Source organism: Taudactylus pleione, unplaced genomic scaffold (assembly GCF_031769625.1).
Source record: "Taudactylus pleione unplaced genomic scaffold, aTauple2 ptg000987l, whole genome shotgun sequence".
NCBI classification, from domain to species: domain Eukaryota; kingdom Metazoa; phylum Chordata; class Amphibia; order Anura; family Myobatrachidae; genus Taudactylus; species Taudactylus pleione.
In genome coordinates, this window is record NW_028285388.1 from 187704 (window position 1) to 205918 (window position 18215).

At 47.3% G+C, this 18215-nt stretch overlaps 1 protein-coding gene across 1 annotated transcript; it reads left to right on the top strand.

Moving 5' to 3' along the window:
- Positions 1 to 1435: 1435 nt before the first annotated feature.
- LOC148454499 (interferon-induced very large GTPase 1-like) lies at positions 1436 to 13252 on the top strand. Its single transcript, XM_088460863.1, has 2 exons — positions 1436 to 1475; positions 5037 to 13252. The coding sequence occupies exon 2, from the start codon at positions 5039 to 5041 to the stop codon at positions 12299 to 12301; it is 7263 nt and encodes a 2420-aa protein (XP_088316989.1). The 5' UTR covers positions 1436 to 1475; positions 5037 to 5038; the 3' UTR covers positions 12302 to 13252.
- Positions 13253 to 18215: the final 4963 nt, after the last annotated feature.

Sequence of the window (18215 nt, forward strand, 5' to 3'; positions counted from 1 at the left end):
CACCACGTGCAGTGATTACTGCAGACACCCTTCTTGGCAAACTGTCCACAAGTTCCTGGACAGCAGCAGGCACTATGTTTTGCCATTCTGCCTTATGTACAGTGACCAACTGTGACACTGAGGAAAGTCAAGTCGGCCTAGAGTGCACCCGTCACTCCAATTCATCCCAGAGGTTCTCAGTGGGGTTAAGATCTGGACTCTGAGTTGGCCAGTCCATCCAGGTTACCAAATTTTTTGTATACCAGTCCAGCGTCGCCATGGAAACATGACAGGGTGGAATTGTTGTCCTGATAAAAACATTTGTTGTTTCCATAGAACTGCCAGAATGTAGGGAGCTTAGAGTTATCGAGAACATTTCTATACTTCTCAAAGTTAATGTGACCATGCATTATAGCTAGTGAGCCCAAACCAGCTGAAACGCGGGGATGTCCAATGACTTTTGTCTACATAGTGTACATTGAAAAGAAAAGAAAACACTTAGACTTGCCAGCTCTCCCGGATGGTCTGGGAAAGTCCAGAATTTGAGGGGGAGGGGAAGGGTCACCTGACCTCATGTCAGAGTTGATCAGTCGACTGATGTTGCCCACTTCCCAAATAAGGTGGGCAGCCAGGAGGCTGGATGATGCGATTCGCACTGAATTGCCTCATCCTAGCCCCACGCCCCACTTTAAAATTCAGCTAATTGTGGCTTTGAATGCCAGGGGCAGGGTCACAGTGACGTCTAGAGCCGCCCTGATGAAAAATGGAGTGAATCACAGCCTTAAAGAGCCAAGGGCAGGGCCACAATGACCTGGCCGAAGGGGGTATAAAGAAAGTTGGAAAAGCATGACAGCACTGTAACACTCATTTTCAAATGCTTCCAGTTAAAATTCACATCACCATGGCTAACACCTCCTCCTCCCCCACTTCAGTGCAATGCCGTGATTTATGCTATCATATAGTGGGGAGAGAGGCCATGCTGATATGATTCAGAAGTCCAGACATTCAGGATGGTGATGGTGGTGGCTATGGTAGGGCCGAACATTGCTCCAGCCCATCGAGCCAGGGTGTGGGCGGGAGAATGAGACTGTGTGGATCACAAGTGACAACAGCACCAATGCCCATGACTGGTATTATTGTATATACAGTATACAACACATTCTCATTAAATATGCCCAAGCTTTAAATTAGAACCTAACATAGGCAGATGCTTCATGAGTGAGAGGGCTCAGACAGCAGCCAACCAGGCACTCAGCATGACCAGCATTCATGAGGGATTTGTGGAAGAGGTTTAGCCGTAGAAGAAGGCTGGGTTTTTTTAGGGGAAGGGGGTGTTTCATGGAATTTCCACAGCCTTGAGAATGGCTGCCCTTTAATATATAAATAAATATTTACATGAAACAGAAACTTCTCCTGCTCACATGCTGTTCTCTTGCAGGTCAGGCTCCCAGAGGGACGGTCATTTTGTGCTGTGGCAGCTGGTACGAAGATTCCAGGTAATGTGAGGTGCAGAACTCAAGAGGTGCAACATATAATTCTACATGTACTCAAACTGCAGATTGTGCCATTGTGGGAGGGTGATTTATAAATAGAGACATATGGGACTGAAGATTTGGCCAATGAAGGGTGTGACAAGGGTGGACTGTGGCATGTGAGGGGAATGTTGGGACATATGTGCAGATAGGTGGTATCTGTATATAGACCTATATATTATGTGTATACACCCATCAGCCATAACAATAAATCCAATGACAGGTGAAGTGAATAACACTGATGATTATCTCATTACAATGGCACATGCCAAGGGATGGGATATTTTAAGCCGCATGTGAACACTCAGTTCTTGTGTTGAAAGCGGGAAAAATGGACAAATGTAAGGATCTGAGCGACTTTGATAAGGGCTATATTGTGATGGCTAGACGACTGGGTCAGAGCATCTCCAAAACATCAGGTCTTGTGGGTTGTTCCCAGCATGTAGTGGTTAGTACCTACCAAAAGTAGTCCAAGGAAGGACAACCTGGCGACCTGGGCATCGGCACCCGAGGCTCATTGATGATGCATCAGGAATGACGGCTATCCCCTTTGATCCTATCCTACAGAAGAGCTACTGTAGCACAACTTGCTCATAAAGTTAATGCTGGTTGTGATAGAAAGGTGTCAGTACACACAGAGCATCGCAACTTGCTGCATATGGAGCTGCGTAGCCACACACTGGTCAGAATGCCCATGCTGACGGCTGTCCACCACCGAGAGCATCCACAGTAGACGTGAGCATCAGAACTGGACCATGGAGTAATGAAAGAAGGTGGCCTGGTCTGAAAAATAACATTTTTGTTTTACACCATATGGACGGCCGGGTGCGTGTGTGTCGTTTACCTGGGGAAGAGATGGCACCAGGATGTACTATGGGAAGAAGGGAAGATGGCGGAGGCAGTGTGGTGCTCTGGACAATGCTCTGTTGGGAAACCCTGCGTCCTGGCATTCATGTGGATGTTACTATGACACGTACCACCTACCTAACCATTGTTGCAGACCAAGTACACCCATCCATGGCAACGCTATTCCCTGATGGCAATGGCCTCGTTCAGCAGGATAATGCGCCCGGCTGTAACACTGCAAACATTGCTCAGGAATGGTCTGAGGAACATGACAAAGAGTTCAAGGTGTTGACTTGGTCTCCTGATTCCCCAGATCTCAATCCGATTGAGCATCTGTGGGATGTGCTTTAAAACAAGTCCAAGCCATGGAGGCCCCAACCTCACACCTTACAGGCCTTACAGGATCTGCTGCTAACGTCTTGGTGCCCGATACCACAGGACACTATCTGAGGTCTTGTGGAGTCCATGCCTCGACAGGTCAGAGCTGTTTTGACGACATGAGGGGGACCTACACAATATTAGGCAGGTGGTTTTAGTGTTATTGCTGATTGGTATATAAACTTATATACAGTATTATAGACTAGTATATAAGACAGTATATTAACCATCACTGTACTGCTAAATATTGAGGGCCTGCTTCAGAGCCGGACGCTCTGAAAGAGCGCTCGCTCTGAATCAGGGTGTTTTCTTTATTTTTTTGGAGCAGCCTCCTGGCCGCTCTACAGCTACTGCGAGCGGCCAGGATGATGGTCGTGAAGGTCAAGACCATCGCGACCATCGGGCCGCAAGAACCAGAGAGCTCCTGGCTCTAATAGAGCCGGAAGCTCTCCCACTGACATCACTGGTGATGTCAGTGGGGCCGCCCACAAACGGCAGGCTTTCGCATGGGAACTCTCCTCCGTTTGTGAAGCCACCCCCATGCCACGCCTCCAAAACGGTGCGAGCTGTCGAACAAAAGCGACAGCCGCCCCCTTTTGGTGCAAGACCCGGAGCGACGGAGCGCCCGTTGCTAGCCGGGTCTCGCGCATGCGCATGTCGGAGCCGGCTCCGGCGTGCGCATGCGCAGTGGCCTAACATCGACCTGCTCGCGAGAGGGTCTGAATCAGGCCCTGAGTCTTTAGGGATGGATTGAAAACATAACAAATATGACAGAAGAATCTAAAAAACTGATATTTCCCATCCAAATGTCATTTTCGATCTGTGCTTTTAAAAGACACACCTAGCATTGTTCTGTATACACCCCCTTACTGGAATATCTATGGGGAGGGATTCTATCATGAGAGAATTTTGTGCTGTGACGTCATGTGAGAATGTTCTGCTCACATGCAATTCAATTGAAAACCGCATTTTGCAGGATGTACGCCGTCCTGTGCAAGGTACCTGGCTGCGAGTAGTTTGAGATCTTAAAAGATCTTGACAGCTACAGAAGAGATCTGCGCCGTGTCTGGTCTTAACAACTGTTTATAAAGATTAATTTGCTGGCATCATAAGTACTTCAGTAAGCATCAGTTTGTAAAATTGTAATTAAATAAAGTAATGTTATATATTGTTATTAATTTTGCATATTCAAACTTGTCCCAAACATATGCAGTGTATTGTAAGATTTCATATCACAGAGATCATTTTAAAAATCAGACATTATTATGTGCTTACCACAACAAAGAGCATGCAGGAAGCTTAGAAACCTAGGAGCTCATTCAGAGTCGGTCGTGAGCGCTGAGCGCTCACTACCGACTCGATGTTGCCCCACAGCACATGCGCACGACGGAGCCGGCTCCGTCGTGCGCATGCGCGAGACCCGGCTAACGACAGGGCGCTCCGTTGTTAGGGGTCTCGTAGCAGACGGGGCGAGCTGTAGATGTTGAGTGACAGCTCACCGCATTTTCTGGGCGGGCCAGGGGCGTGCCCGGCCAAATGGAGGTGTTCCAGTCGGAACGATTGCCGTTTGGGGGCGGCCCCACTGACATCATTGCTGATGTCAGTGGGAACTTCCTGCTCAAACAGAGCAGGAAGCTCCCTGAGGCTTACGAGTGCCCAGACCCTACCCTAGAGTCTGGTCGTAAGCCCCAATGGTCGCGATGGTCCCGATAGTCTGTATTATCTGCATCTTATATCTGCTATAAAGAAATACTACATCATTCATATTAATTCTCTGTTATAATAACATTGATATATTTTTAGTCTCTATTCATTTTTTATTTTATTTTTTTAAAAGCCCGGGGCGACACTCTATTGAACAAGTGAACCAAAAAAACACCTGTAAAAACACCAAAAATGTGCCATGAGAGCTGTGGGTTCCGGCCCTCAAAGAGGAAGGACACTTTTATCCCCAACCCCCTGGAACCAGAAGGTCCCTAAGGGGGCACACCCCCCTCCCCAAAAGAGAATCCCCTGTCCCTCTGCCCGGAATTTTCTGCCCGCCCACTGGAGAAAGAACATTTATAGGTTGAGGAGTGTGAGAGCTTCAGGGCCACCACCCCCTCCTAGATCTTGGTCAGAGGAACTCATAAGGTCATCTGTACTCCCCCCCCCAATCCATGACAAAACACACACACAAAAAAAGTTCAGTGACAAAATGGTGAAGATAAAATATATAAAATAGTGCCGTGATTTATAGTCACTGTTATTATTTGACTTTAAATTGCCTGTCAGTAAGATATCTTTCTCTGTTTCTTGCAGTCATGGCTGAGGAGCCACAGGTGGCTGCAAGACCTGCTGAGTCTCCTGAAAGCTCTGCATCAAATGACCTCTTCAAAAAGATTAAAGAAGGAGGTCTCGGTCCAGAAAAATGGCTGCAGGTCTTCCACAAAATTGGAGTGAAAAGTGCCCACTGCTTGCAGTACATGGGAGCTAAGGATTACATGATGATTAAAAAACATGCGGAATGGCCTTGGGAAGAGCAAGCTCTCAGAAAACTACTCAACATACCAGATTCCCAGGATTCCGTGGAGAAAATAGAGGAGGAACAAACCAAACAAAAATCGAAAAACCAAGCTAAAGCCAATAAAGGTTTGGAAGAAACTAAAAAAATGGCGATGGAAACCAAAATCCGCCTTGATAAGAAAGATGAGACCAAAGCAGGAACCCTACAGAAATCCAAGAGTCTGAGCATTGGATCATCCCGTCCTTTGGAGCCTCTGGAGGGACAAATTGAAAAATTGCACAAAGAACTAATAGTGAAGGATGAGGTACATTTCAGTGTTGCTAACTTATCAGATGAAGACATTCTGCTTAATGCATCAGGAGGACTTGCTTTGGAAGGTATATACTTAACGATGAATCAAGAAGATATTCTACAAAAACGTGACCAGCTTCTTGCTGTCCCAAAGGGCATCTCTCTCACCGGCTCTCAACAGCGCCCTGTGCTTGACCACAAAGAATTCTCATCTTCTGTAGCAGAGTCAATATTCCACAAGTCAATGGAGAAGTTGGGTTTTAGTATTGCCACTGCTGCTAAAGTTGGTTATGGAGGTATTCAGGCCAGTGCCAGTGTTGGCTACAGCACCACCAGCACCTCAAAACAAAAGCATGAGTCCCACACTGAGCGTACCTATATATCTACTACCAAGTACAATTACATTCCCTTGGCCTCCTGCTACATTTCAAAAGAACAGCTCCGTATGTCCACAGCAGCTCTCAACGAGCTGAAGACAATTGAGGAGCTTGAAGAACATTGTAATGAGGCAGATAAGCTCAACTTTTTAAGGGAGCGATATGAGCATTTCTTCCGTCGCTTTGGGTCACATGCCAATCAAGGACCACTTCAATTTGGAGGTATATTCTGGTGGACAGCTACTTCCCAGGGATTTAAACAAGAGATTCTCGAGAAAATTAAAAATGAGAACACAAAAGCATTGAATGTTGCTGTGGATTTAAGCTACTCTGGTCTTTGGTCTGCATCTGGTAGTACAGATTTAGCAAAAACAGAGGCAAAAGAATCATCTAAAGATGACGAGAAGAAGATGTTTAAAACAGATATTCAACTCTTTGTGACAAAAACTGGAGGGCCATTGACTGTGGATTCCCTCAAGGAATGGAAATCAGGGCTTGATGCCAGCAATAAGACCTGGAGTGTTATCGATCGAGGCTCTTGCCTTACTCCTGTGTGGGAAATTATACTATTTGGCCACAAGGAGAATTTTAAAAAAGTTTACCAAGTGGCAAAAAATCTAAAGGATGTTTATGGGGACATCACCGGTCAACAACTTAGCTTGACAATTGGCGAAAATGTCTCAACTGCCATTTATGAAGCCAATGTATTTCTTTCTGGATTACAATTTTGGGAGGTAGATTCTGCACACGAAAAACTAAACAGATTAATTGAGTTTCGACAGAATCTTAATGAAAAGACTGGAAACTTCGATATTTGGTTAAATGTTTGTCTTCCTCATAAGGAACTACAAGGTTTTTTAACAAAAGTTTTGGAATTTTACAAGCAAAACTCCAAATCAGATGAATCTGTCATTTGTGGTCAAGTAAAACTTCTTCTACAACATTTTACATACTCAAGTGAAAATGTAGATTCATATTTTCCTATATATAAGTGGCTATATCCATCTAAGAAAGAGCAGGAAACCAATATCTCTAATTTTTCAACCTTCATTGATTTCCTGTCCCAGGCACAACGTGATCTTCTGCAGCTTTCTCCAACTGTTGACTCTGAGGTAGACAAAGCACGAGCCAAATTCACGGTCAACATTCATTCTTATGTTAATTCCTTTTTGAAAAATTTGAGGTACATGGAACTAAAAGAGGAAGAACTGCTGGTGCTTTGTGCTGCAAGCAGTGTGGGCTACTCTGTGCGGGATGACTATTTCCGCTATTGTCTTGGTTGGGAAGAGGTCAACTTTATGGTGGAAGAGATTAAATGTTTATTTGAGGAATATAAGAAACTCAGAGATCTTCAAGTCTATAAAGCCCAAGCTTTTATATTGGCAGCAGGATTGACATCAGGTGACAAAAAGAGGCCAATGTCCACTGAACAGAAAAAGGAAGTTTTACAGGTCATGTTAGAGAAGATGAAAGGTTCTCTTGAAGAGAAGATTAGGAATGTTTTAGAAAATTACAGTGGATGTAGTGATTTACAGTCTTTAATTGAGGATTTGAACAGTTTAAGATTTGGAGATTATAAAACCACCATCGAAGTCAATTCAGAAAATTTGGTAAATGAAATAAAAACTGTGTGTGAAGTAACCAACCAACCAACAGCAAGAGAATCTCAACCCCAGGTGGCCATCGCCAGAGAAAGCAATGCACTGAATTTGAACCAAGATGTTACCAACCTGATGGTGAGACTAGGACTAGAGCAGTACTACCCTAAAGGTTTGAACAGGAGAAACTTTCATGTGGTCCACACATCTTTGCTCAGTCGAACAGAAAAAGAGAGTGATCTCCCTCTGCAGTTTATGCAGATGTTGATGAGATTAGACTATCGCTTCAGGTACTTGGTTTGCAAAGACAATAGTGAAACCAGCCCCTCTGAAGATCTATGTGAACCACAGGTTGAAACCAACACTTTTGAATCATTTGAGGATTTTCTCAAATATTGTTCTGAAACAGAGAGCAACACAGTTTCAACAACGAAGGAAACTATACACCCCATGGACCTCTTGATGGCCATCTATCACTGTTCAGATGTTTTTATGAGACAATACACTTTCACTAAGTTGTCTACATGCCAGTTTGCGCTGCCCTTCATAGTACCAAGGCCTTATGACTCCGAAATAGAACTACCTCTGTGGGCTTTTAGACAGATCCAAAAAAGTATTTTAGATCCTGAAACAGGAAAACATGAAGAAAAGCTTATCAGTCAAATTGATGTTCCAGTGATCTGTTTCACCAGGTTGGGAACATCTCCATTGTCAAAGTCACAAATTATGAACAACTTGTTGAGTAAGCACAGACATGACACCTTCATCCATAGGAACTGTGAAGGAAGCATAAAGAATCGAATATTGATGGATGGGATGGCGGAAATCTTCTGGTTTTGCCCTGGTGGAAAGGAAACTGACAAATTTGAAAAGTGCACTGCTTTTGTCAACCTTCGAGGGGATGCTCGGGAACATAAGAAGCAAGCTGCCTTCTTGCAAAAAATTTCTTCAATAAATGTAATGCTCTTCTCTCAGTCAGACATGAATGAATTTAACAATGTGATGTCCACAAAGCAGTTAAAAGAAAAACCATTAATAATACTCCTTCCAGACAAAGAAATATCTGTAAATGTACACAACGAAAACAAGCAAGTGATAATTGGCCTTAAAAATCAGAATGAAGCAAAAGTTCTGGAGGACCTAACCAAATCTCTCAGACGTTTGTTGGCTTCCTCTGCTAAATCATGCAGTCTTGAAGCCTGTGCCGCAACCGCAAGACAATATGGGTTCTTTGTGGATGAAGATAGTGAGGAATGTGTAGAAGGTAAACGTCATGCTGAGGCAATGTTGTCCCTATTAAAACAAAATGATCTAATGAAATCCAAGGAGGAGCTATTGCCTCTTTCAGGACAACTTTGGCACTTGTGGTGCCAAAAAGACAAAGAGCTGACACGTCTTCAGAACAAGATAAATCAAAGCATTGAGCAACACTGTAGTAAGATTGAGACAGATAAAAAGTTAATAAGGCAGACGCAGTTGGAAAAAGCAAGCCAAAATCAGTTCATAAAGGATATAATCACTAAGCTGAAATCCCTTTCAAATACTTCAAAACTGTTTTTTTTACAGTGGTTTAAAATATTCATCGATAACCTATCCTGTGACCATGTGTCGAAGCTGCGAGGGGAGTACAATAGTTTGTGGACCCAACTTCAATCAGAGCAACTGGAAGACAAGGAACTAGCAAAAGCTTTACCAGATAAACTTGAGGGTCTCTCATTACAGATGAATGCTTATATGTTTGGTCTCGAGCATGTCCTGAGAGAAGTTGGACAAATGTATGAAGCTTTGCATGATTTGCAGCATACAGATGAATGTTTTTATGAGCTTCCAAAAATTGCTGCTGATATGATGCTCTCTGGGTATCCTATTGAACTTATGGATGGGGATGCTTGCTATGTACCCTTAAAATGGATAAAAGCTGTGCTACAAGAATTAATTAAGATTATAGGCGATAAGAAGTTATTTGTCCTTTCAGTACTCGGAGTCCAGAGTTCAGGTAAGTCAACTCTACTCAACACAATGTTTGGCTTGCAGTTTGCCGTAAGTGCCGGGAGATGTACCCGAGGAGCATTTATGCAACTTATTGAAATTACCGATGACTTAAAAAATGAACTTGGTTTTGGATACATTCTGGTTATTGATACTGAAGGTTTGAGAGCCATGGAGCTATCAAATCTATCAACGCTAAATCATGATAATGAATTGGCAACTTTTGCCATTGGTGTGGGCAATATGACATTGATCAACGTCTTTGGAGAAAACCCTGCTGAGATCAAAGACATTCTCCAAATTGCTGTCCAGGCATTTCTAAGGATGAAACAAGTGAAGCTGTCCTCCAGTTGCCTCTTCGTCCACCAAAATGTAGGTGATTTAACTGCTGTTGATAAAAATATGGAAGGACGTAGAAAACTCCAGAAAGAACTGGATAAGATGACAGCTCTGGCAGCGGAACAAGAACTGTGTAACATTCAGTGTTTCAGTGAAGTCATCAGATTTGATCCAAAACATCACATTCAATATTTTGCTCATTTGTGGGAGGGAAACCCACCCATGGCTCCTCCTAATCCTCACTATAGTGAAGATACCCAGAAGGTGAAAGATACTATACTTCGTCCTAAGGGAGGAGACCCTCACACCATTCTGAGCATTTCCAAATTCATTATTCGTATAGAGGACCTTTGGTCAGCATTGCGAAATGAGAACTTTGTGTTTAGTTTTAAAAACACCCTTGAAATTTCTGTCTATAGCAAAGTTGAAAACAAATACCGGCAGCTGACATGGGAGCTGAGGCGTCACTTCCTTGAGCTCCAGACCAAACTCAACAACAGAGTCAAGAAAGGTGACGTTACCTCCGTTAGCCAGAAGGACATTGAGAAGGAGGTGAAAGAAAAGTTTGAATCTGTCAAGGAGGAATTTGAAAGTTTTTTCAATGAAGACAAAGACAAAGAGATACTAATTCAGTGGAGAGCCAACATTGAAAACAGGTTGAACAGTCTGCAGAATGAGCTTGTAGAAGAAACAAAAAGGCAAGGAACAGAACACATAAGACTGCTAAAGAGTCAGAACCAAGTGAAGCAGAGACAAAATGGATATGAAGAAGAATTGTTTAGAAAAAGCAAACAGTTAGCACTCGACATTAAAAATAATGGTTTACAGGAATGTGAGCTGAGTAATCAATTCAATTTCCTGTGGCAAGCCTGGGTGGCAGAGATAACTCACAACGCACCACATGCAGAAGAACCAAAATTTTTGGCAGATGCTGAGGACATTCTGTTACAGTATTTCAAATATGTGCCTAGCATGATTGACAAATTGAACAACCCCAATACATGGCCGTTATTCTCTGTTGACTTATCAAAGCATGTTACCGTACAGACAAGGTTTTTAAGGTCCTATCATCTGGACGAATCTGATAGGATGCATATTCAAAAAGTGTTCAATGACCTGGACACGGATATGTGGGAATATACTAAGAAAAAGCAGAGGGAGAGGTTAGATTATAACAAAGACCACTTTCATGCCATAATAAATTATGTGACTGAAAAAATAGAAATGATAAATTCTTCAAAGAGGTTCAAAAAATTCACTTTGACCAAATTGTTCAAGATCGATGTATCACTGTATCTCTTCAGCATGGCAGTGCCGGTCTTTCGATCAATGCATGAGGTTTTCCACAAAGCAAATTCTCCTGTGCAAATTCTTGAGAGCAAACGGGAAGAGTTTTTTAATTGTTTCACAATTGCTTGTCAGGGGGCCGCTTCGATCAAAACATTTGCAGACTTTCTATGTTCAAAGCTGATTGAAGCAATACGTCCAGCATTGTATTCCAGAACAGCCCTGGCAATTGTGGATGAGATGACTTGCAACTACCCAGCTTTCAGTGGTAATCGTTCCAAGCTTGAAACCTACATTTTGATTGACCTGGCTGAACAGGAAGACTTTGAACAATACAGACAGTTCCTTCATCTCCCAGAGAAGTTCTTTAGAACTTTTATTGAGAAATGTGTTGAGAATTACTGCTTTGATAAAGGTTCTCATAGGCTGAAGGACTACTTACATATTAGTCTAGATCATTTTCAGAAAGTTGTTCTTCTAAGTATAAGTGACTCTACTAGGTTTTTCAAAAATAAGAGTGGCAATGTATCTGAGTGGCTTGATGACTTCTACAACAGAATTAAAGATCTCGTAACATTTTCAAGAGCGGACCTGAAGGGCATCGAGCACCAGGAAATTCAAGATATTGAGTTCATTCAGGAAGCTATGTGTACAGCTTGGGATAATGCCATTGACATTTTCAAAAAGGATTTGGAAACAATCAACTTCGACTGCTTTGAAAAGAAGCCTCACAAAATATTGGCCAAACAGTTGTGTGGCTGCTGGAAGCAGTGTCCCTTCTGTGGAGCGATTTGCACCAATACCATACCTGGCCATGACGGTGATCACTCTGTACCTTTTCACCGTCCTCAGGCAATAACTGGTATTTCATGGATCCATTCTGATGAATTTGTTCTTGATATATGTTCTAACCTTGTTAGCTCTATGGATTGTCTTGTTATAGACAAAAACACTCAAATCCTTTATAAAAATTACAGACAAGTTGGACCAGAGTATGCCAACTGGAGCATCACGCCAGACTCATCCTTTCAGCCCTACTGGAAGTGGTATGTGAGCCACTTTCGAAGTAATCTGGAAAGTGACTATCTGTTAAAGTTTGAAAATCGAGGGGAAATTCCAGCTGAGTGGGAAAGAATCACTAAAAAAGAGGTGATCGCTAAACTGAAAGAACAAGTTTAAATGTACTTCTAATGGCATAAATGTACAGCCAAGATGTTTGTGTTTATGTAGATCTACCTTTCTCACTGCCGCTAAAAACCTTATAAGATGACATGGTAAATTTGTTTTAAAAGTATTATAAACTATTGCCATGGTCCAAAAGCGACATTACACGAGTATGAGAACAGGGGCTTAATGACTAGATGAGGATTGTGGGCATCAGTGGTTTCCTGTGAGTTACTACTGTGAGTTACCCACCAAAACTAATTGATCAGACAACGTCATCTCAGTGACCACCTGTCAAATTGCAGCTTCTAGAAAAAAAACACTTCCCATTCTCCAAGCTACAGTATAACTTCTAGACCATGGTTCCTAACTCCAACCCTCAAGTACCACTAACAGGTCATGTTTTGAGGATGTCTGTCTGTGGAAGCAGGTGCAACAATTACTGCATTACACGCGCATGATTAAAGACATTCTCCAAACATAACCTGTTGGAGGTGCTTGAGAATTGGAATTGAGGACCCCTGCTGTAGATTACGGAACACATACCAAATGGATTTCATGACCAGTATTATCTGAAATGTCTCCTATTCTTTCAGGAAGATTCGGGAACCTTGGGCCTTTATATAATATAAATCCAAATGGCCTTTTTCTGATTGAGTGTTGGCAGATCCCCCCCCTCCCAACTCTATTATTTTATCTGATTTACTCCCACCCTCTATCTTTCACACCACCCCCCTCCGCATGCATATGCCACACCGCTAACACCTATGTACTATATCTTCCTCTCAGTGTCCTTCACTTCTGTAAAAGTGATTCAGTATCTTTTGTTGATGTTGGGTATTTTCTTCCCTATTCATTATTAATTCTGCTACTATGTTTATATTGTCTACCCATTTATTTTTTTTTGTTACTTAGCATCCTGAATTTCAATAAAAAAAAGTAAAAAAACAAAAGCAAAAAATAACAATTATACATGATTATTGCGATAAAAATAAAATCTAACAAAAATTGAATTGTTGCTTTATTTAATATTAGCTGGGATACCTGGGCGGGCTTAGCGTGGCTGCGGGGAGGGAGAAGGCGGGCAGATAAATCCTGAGGGGAGGGGGAAGGCGGGCAGATAAAGGCTGAGGGGAGAGAGAAGGCAGGCAGACAAAGGCTGAGGGGAGGGAAAAGGCTGGCAGATAAAGGCTGAGGGGAGGGAGAAGGCTGCGGGAAGGGAGAAGATGGGCAGATAAATGCTGCGGGGAGAGAGAAGGCGGGCACATAAAGGCTGTGGGGAGGGAGAAGGAGGGCAGATAAAGGCTGCAGGGAGGGAGAAGGTGGGCATAAAAAGGCTGAGGGGAGAGAGAAGGCTGCGGGGAGGGAGAAGGCTGGCAGATAAAGGTTGAGGGGAGGGAGAAGGCTGTGGGAAGGGAGCAGATGGGCAGATAAAGGCTGCGGGGAGGGAGAAGGCAGACAGATAAAGGCTGAGAGGAGGGAGAAGGCAGGCAGATAGAGGCTGAGGGGAGGGAGAAGGCGGGCAGATAACGGCTGTGGGGAGGGAGAAGGCAGGCAGATAAAGGTTGCGGGGAGGGAGAAGGCAGGCAGATAAAGGCTGAGGGGAGGGAGAAGGCAGGCAGATAGAGGCTGAGGAGAGGGAGAAGGCGGGCAGATAAAGGGTGCGGGGAGGGAGAAGGCGGGAAGATAAAGGCTGCGGGAGGGAGAAGGCGGGCAGATAAAGGCTGCGGGGAGGGAGAAGGCGGGCAGATAAAGGCTGCGGGGAGGTAGGAGGCACGCAGATAAAGGCTGCGGGAGGGAGAGGGCAGGCAGAAAAAGGCTGCGGGGAGGGAGAAGGCAGGCAGATACAGGCTGCGGGAGGGAGAAGGCAGGCAGATAAAGGCTGCGGGGATGGAGAAGGCACGCAGATAAAGGCTGCGGGAGGGAGAAGGCAGGCAGATAAAGGCTTCGGGGAGGGAGAAGGCAGGCAGATAAAGGCTGCGGGGAGGGAGAAAAAGGCAGATAAAGGCTGCGGGGAGGGAGAAGGCAGGCAGATAAAGGCTGCGGGGAGGGAGAAGGCATGCAGATAAAGGCTGCGGGGAGGGAGAAGGCAGGCAGATAAAGGCTGCGAGGAGGGAGAAGGCAGGCAGATAAAGGCTGCGAGGAGGGAGAAGGTAGGCAGATAAAGGCTGCGGGGAGGGAGATGGCGGGCAGATAAAGGCTGAGCGGAGGGAGAAGGCGGGCAGATAAAGGCTGCGGGGAGGGAGAAGGCATGCAGATAAAGGCTGCGGGAGGGAGAAGGCAGGCAGAAAAAGGCTGCGGGGAAGGGGAAGGGAGGCAGATAAAGGCTGCGGGAGGGAGAAGGCAGGCAGATAAAGGCTGCGGGGAGGGAGAAGGCACGCAGATAAAGGCTGCCGGAGGGAGAAGGCAGGCAGATAAAGGCTTCGGGGAGGGAGAAGGCAGGCAGATAAAGGCTGCGGGGAGGGAGAAGGCAGGCAGATAAAGGCTGTGAGGAGGGAGAAGGCAGGCAGATAAAGGCTGCGGGGAGGGAGAAGGCAGGCAGATAAAGGCTGAGCAGAGAGAGAAGGGGGGCAGATAAAGGCTGAGGGGAGGGAGAAGGCAGGCAGATAAAGGCTGAGGAGATGGAGAAGGCAGGCAGATAGAGGCTGAGGGGAGGGAGAAGATGGGCAGATAAAGGCTGCTTGGAGGGAGAAGGCAGACAGATAAAGGCTGCGGGGAGGGAGAAGGCAGGCAGATAAAGGCTTCGGGGAGGGAGAAGGCAGGCAGATAAAGGCTGCGGGGAGGGAGAAAATGGCAGATAAAGGCTGCGGGGAGGGAGAAGGCAGGCAGATAAAGGCTGCGGGGAGGGAGAAGGCATGCAGATAAAGGCTGCGGGGAGGGAGAAGGCAGGCAGATAAAGGCTGCGAGGAGGGAGAAGGCAGGCAGATAAAGGCTGCGAGGAGGGAGAAGGTAGGCAGATAAAGGCTGCGGGGAGGGAGATGGCGGGCAGATAAAGGCTGAGCGGAGGGAGAAGGCGGGCAGATAAAGGCTGCGGGGAGGGAGAAGGCATGCAGATAAAGGCTGCGGGAGGGAGAAGGCAGGCAGAAAAAGGCTGCGGGGAAGGGGAAGGGAGGCAGATAAAGGCTGCGGGAGGGAGAAGGCAGGCAGATAAAGGCTGCGGGGAGGGAGAAGGCACGCAGATAAAGGCTGCCGGAGGGAGAAGGCAGGCAGATAAAGGCTTCGGGGAGGGAGAAGGCAGGCAGATAAAGGCTGCGGGGAGGGAGAAGGCAGGCTGATAAAGGCTGTGAGGAGGGAGAAGGCAGGCAGATAAAGGCTGCGGGGAGGGAGAAGGCAGGCAGATAAAGGCTGAGCAGAGAGAGAAGGCGGGCAGATAAAGGCTGAGGGGAGGGAGAAGGCAGGCAGATAAAGGCTGAGGAGATGGAGAAGGCAGGCAGATAGAGGCTGAGGGGAGGGAGAAGATGGGCAGATAAAGGCTGCTTGGAGGGAGAAGGCAGACAGATAAAGGCTGCGGGGAGGGAGAAGGCGGGCAGATAAAGGCTGTGGAGAGAAGGAAGGCGGGCAGATAAAGGCTACGGGGAGGGAGAAGGCGGGCAGATAGAGGCTGCGGGGAGGGAGAAGGCTGTGGGGAGGGTGAATACAGGCAGGTAAAGGCTGCGGGGAGGGAGAAGGCAGGCAGATAAAGGCTGTGGGGAAGGAGAAGGCTGTGGGGAGGGAGAAGGCGAGCAGTTAGAGGCTGCAGGGAGGGAGAAGGCGGGCAGATAGAGGCTGCGGGGAGGGAGAAGGCTGGCAGATAAAGGCTGAGGGGAGGGAGAAGGCTGGCAGATAAAGGCTGAGGGGAGGGAGAAGGCAGGCAGATAGAGGCTGAGGGGAGGGAGAAGGCTGGCAGATAAAGGCTGCGGGGAGGGAGAAGACAGGCAGATAAAGGCTGCGGGGAGGGAGAAGGCAGGCAGATAAAGGTTGGAGGGAGGGAGAAGGCAGGCAGATAAAGGCTGAGGAGAGGGAGAAGGCGGGCAGATAAAGGCTGCGAGGAGGGAGAAGGCAGGCAGATAAAGGCTGCGGGGAGGGAGAAGGCAGGCAGGTAAAGGCTGAGCAGAGAGAGAAGGCGGGCAGATAAAGGCTGAGGGGAGGGAGAAGGCAGGCAGATAAAGGCTGAGGAGATGGAGAAGGCGGGCAGATAGAGGCTGAGGGGAGGGAGAAGATGGGCAGATAAAGGCTGCGTGGAGAGAGAAGGCAGGCAGATAAACGCTGCGGGGAGGGAGAAGGCGGGCAGATAAAGGCTGTGGAGAGAAGGAAGGTGGGCAGATAAAGGCTGCAGGGAGGGAGAAGGCGGGCAGATAGAGGCTGCGGGGAGGGAGAAGGCTGTGGGGAGGGTGAATACAGGCAGTTAAGGCTGCGGAGAGGGAGAAGGCAGGCAGATAAAGGCTGTGGGGAAGGAGAAGGCTGTGGGGAGGGAGAAGGCGAGCAGATAGAGGCTGCGGGGAGGGAGAAGGCGGGCAGATAGAGGCTGCAGGGAGGGAGAAGGCTGGCAGATAAAGGCTGAGGGGAGGGAGAAGGCTGGCAGATAAAGGCTGAGGGGAGGGAGAAGGCAGGCAGATAGAGGCTGAGGGGAGGGAGAAGGCTGGCAGATAAAGGCTGCGGGGAGGGAGAAGGCTGCGGGTAGGGAGAAGACAGGCAGATAAAGGTTGCGGGGAGGGAGAAGGCAGGCAGATAAAGGTTGCAGGGAGGGAGAAGGCAGGCAGATAAAGGCTGAGGAGAGGGAGAAGGCGGGCAGATAGAGGCTGAGGGGAGGGAGAAGATGGGCAGATAAAGGCTGCGTGGAGGGAGAAGGCAGGCAGATAAAGGCTGCGGGGAGGGAGAAGGCGGGCAGATAAAGGCTGTGGAGAGGGAGAAGGCGGGCAGATAAATGCTGCGGGGAGGGAGAAGGTGGGCAGATAGAGGCTGTGGGGAGGGAGAAGGCTGTGGGGAGGGTGAATACAGGCAGGTAAAGGCTGCGGGGAGGGAGAAGGCAGGCAGATAAAGGCTGTGGGGAAGGAGAAGGCTTTGGGGAGGGAGAAGGCGAGCAGATAGAGGCTGCGGGGAGGGAAAAGGCAGGCAGATAGAGGCTGCCGGGAGGGAGAAGGCTGCGAGGAGGGTGAATACAGGCAGGTAAAGGCTGCGGGGAGGGAGAAATCAGGCAGATAAAGGCTGTGGGGAAGGAGAAGGCTGCGGGGAGGGAGAAGGCGAGCAGATAAAGGCTGCGAGGAGGTAGAAGGCAGGCAGATAAAGGCTGCGAGGAGGGAGAAGGCAGGCAGATAAAGGCTGCAAGGAGGGAGATGGCAGGCAGATAATGGCTGTGGGGAGGGAGAAGGTGGGCAGATAAAAGCTGCGGGGAGGGAGAAGGCAGGCAGATTAAGGCTGAGCAGAGAGAGAAGGCGGGCAGATAAAGGCTGAGGGGAGGGAAATGGCAGGCAGATAAAGGCTGAGCAGAGAGAGAAGGTGGGCAGATAAAGGCTGAGGGGAGGGAGAAGACGGGCAGATAAAGGTTGCGGGGTGGGAGAAGGTGGGTAGATAAAGGCTGCGGGGAGGGAGAAGGCAGGCAGACAAAGGCTGAGGGGAGGGAGAAGGCGGGCAGATAAAGGTTTCGGGGAGGGAGAAGGCGGGCAGATAAAGGCTGAGGGGAGAGAGAAGGCAGGCAGACAAAGGCTGAGGGGAGGGAAAAGGCTGGCAGATAAAGGCTGAGGGGAGGGAGAAGGCTGCGGGAAGGGAGAAGATGGGCAGATAAAGGCTGCGGGGAGGGAGAAGGCGGGCACATAAAGGCTGTGGGGAGGGAGAAGGAGGGCAGATAAAGGCTGCAGGGAGGAAGAAGGTGGGCATATAAACGCTGAGGGGAGAGAGAAGGCTGCGGGTAGGGAGAACGCTGGCAGATAAAGGTTGAGGGGAGGGAGAAGGC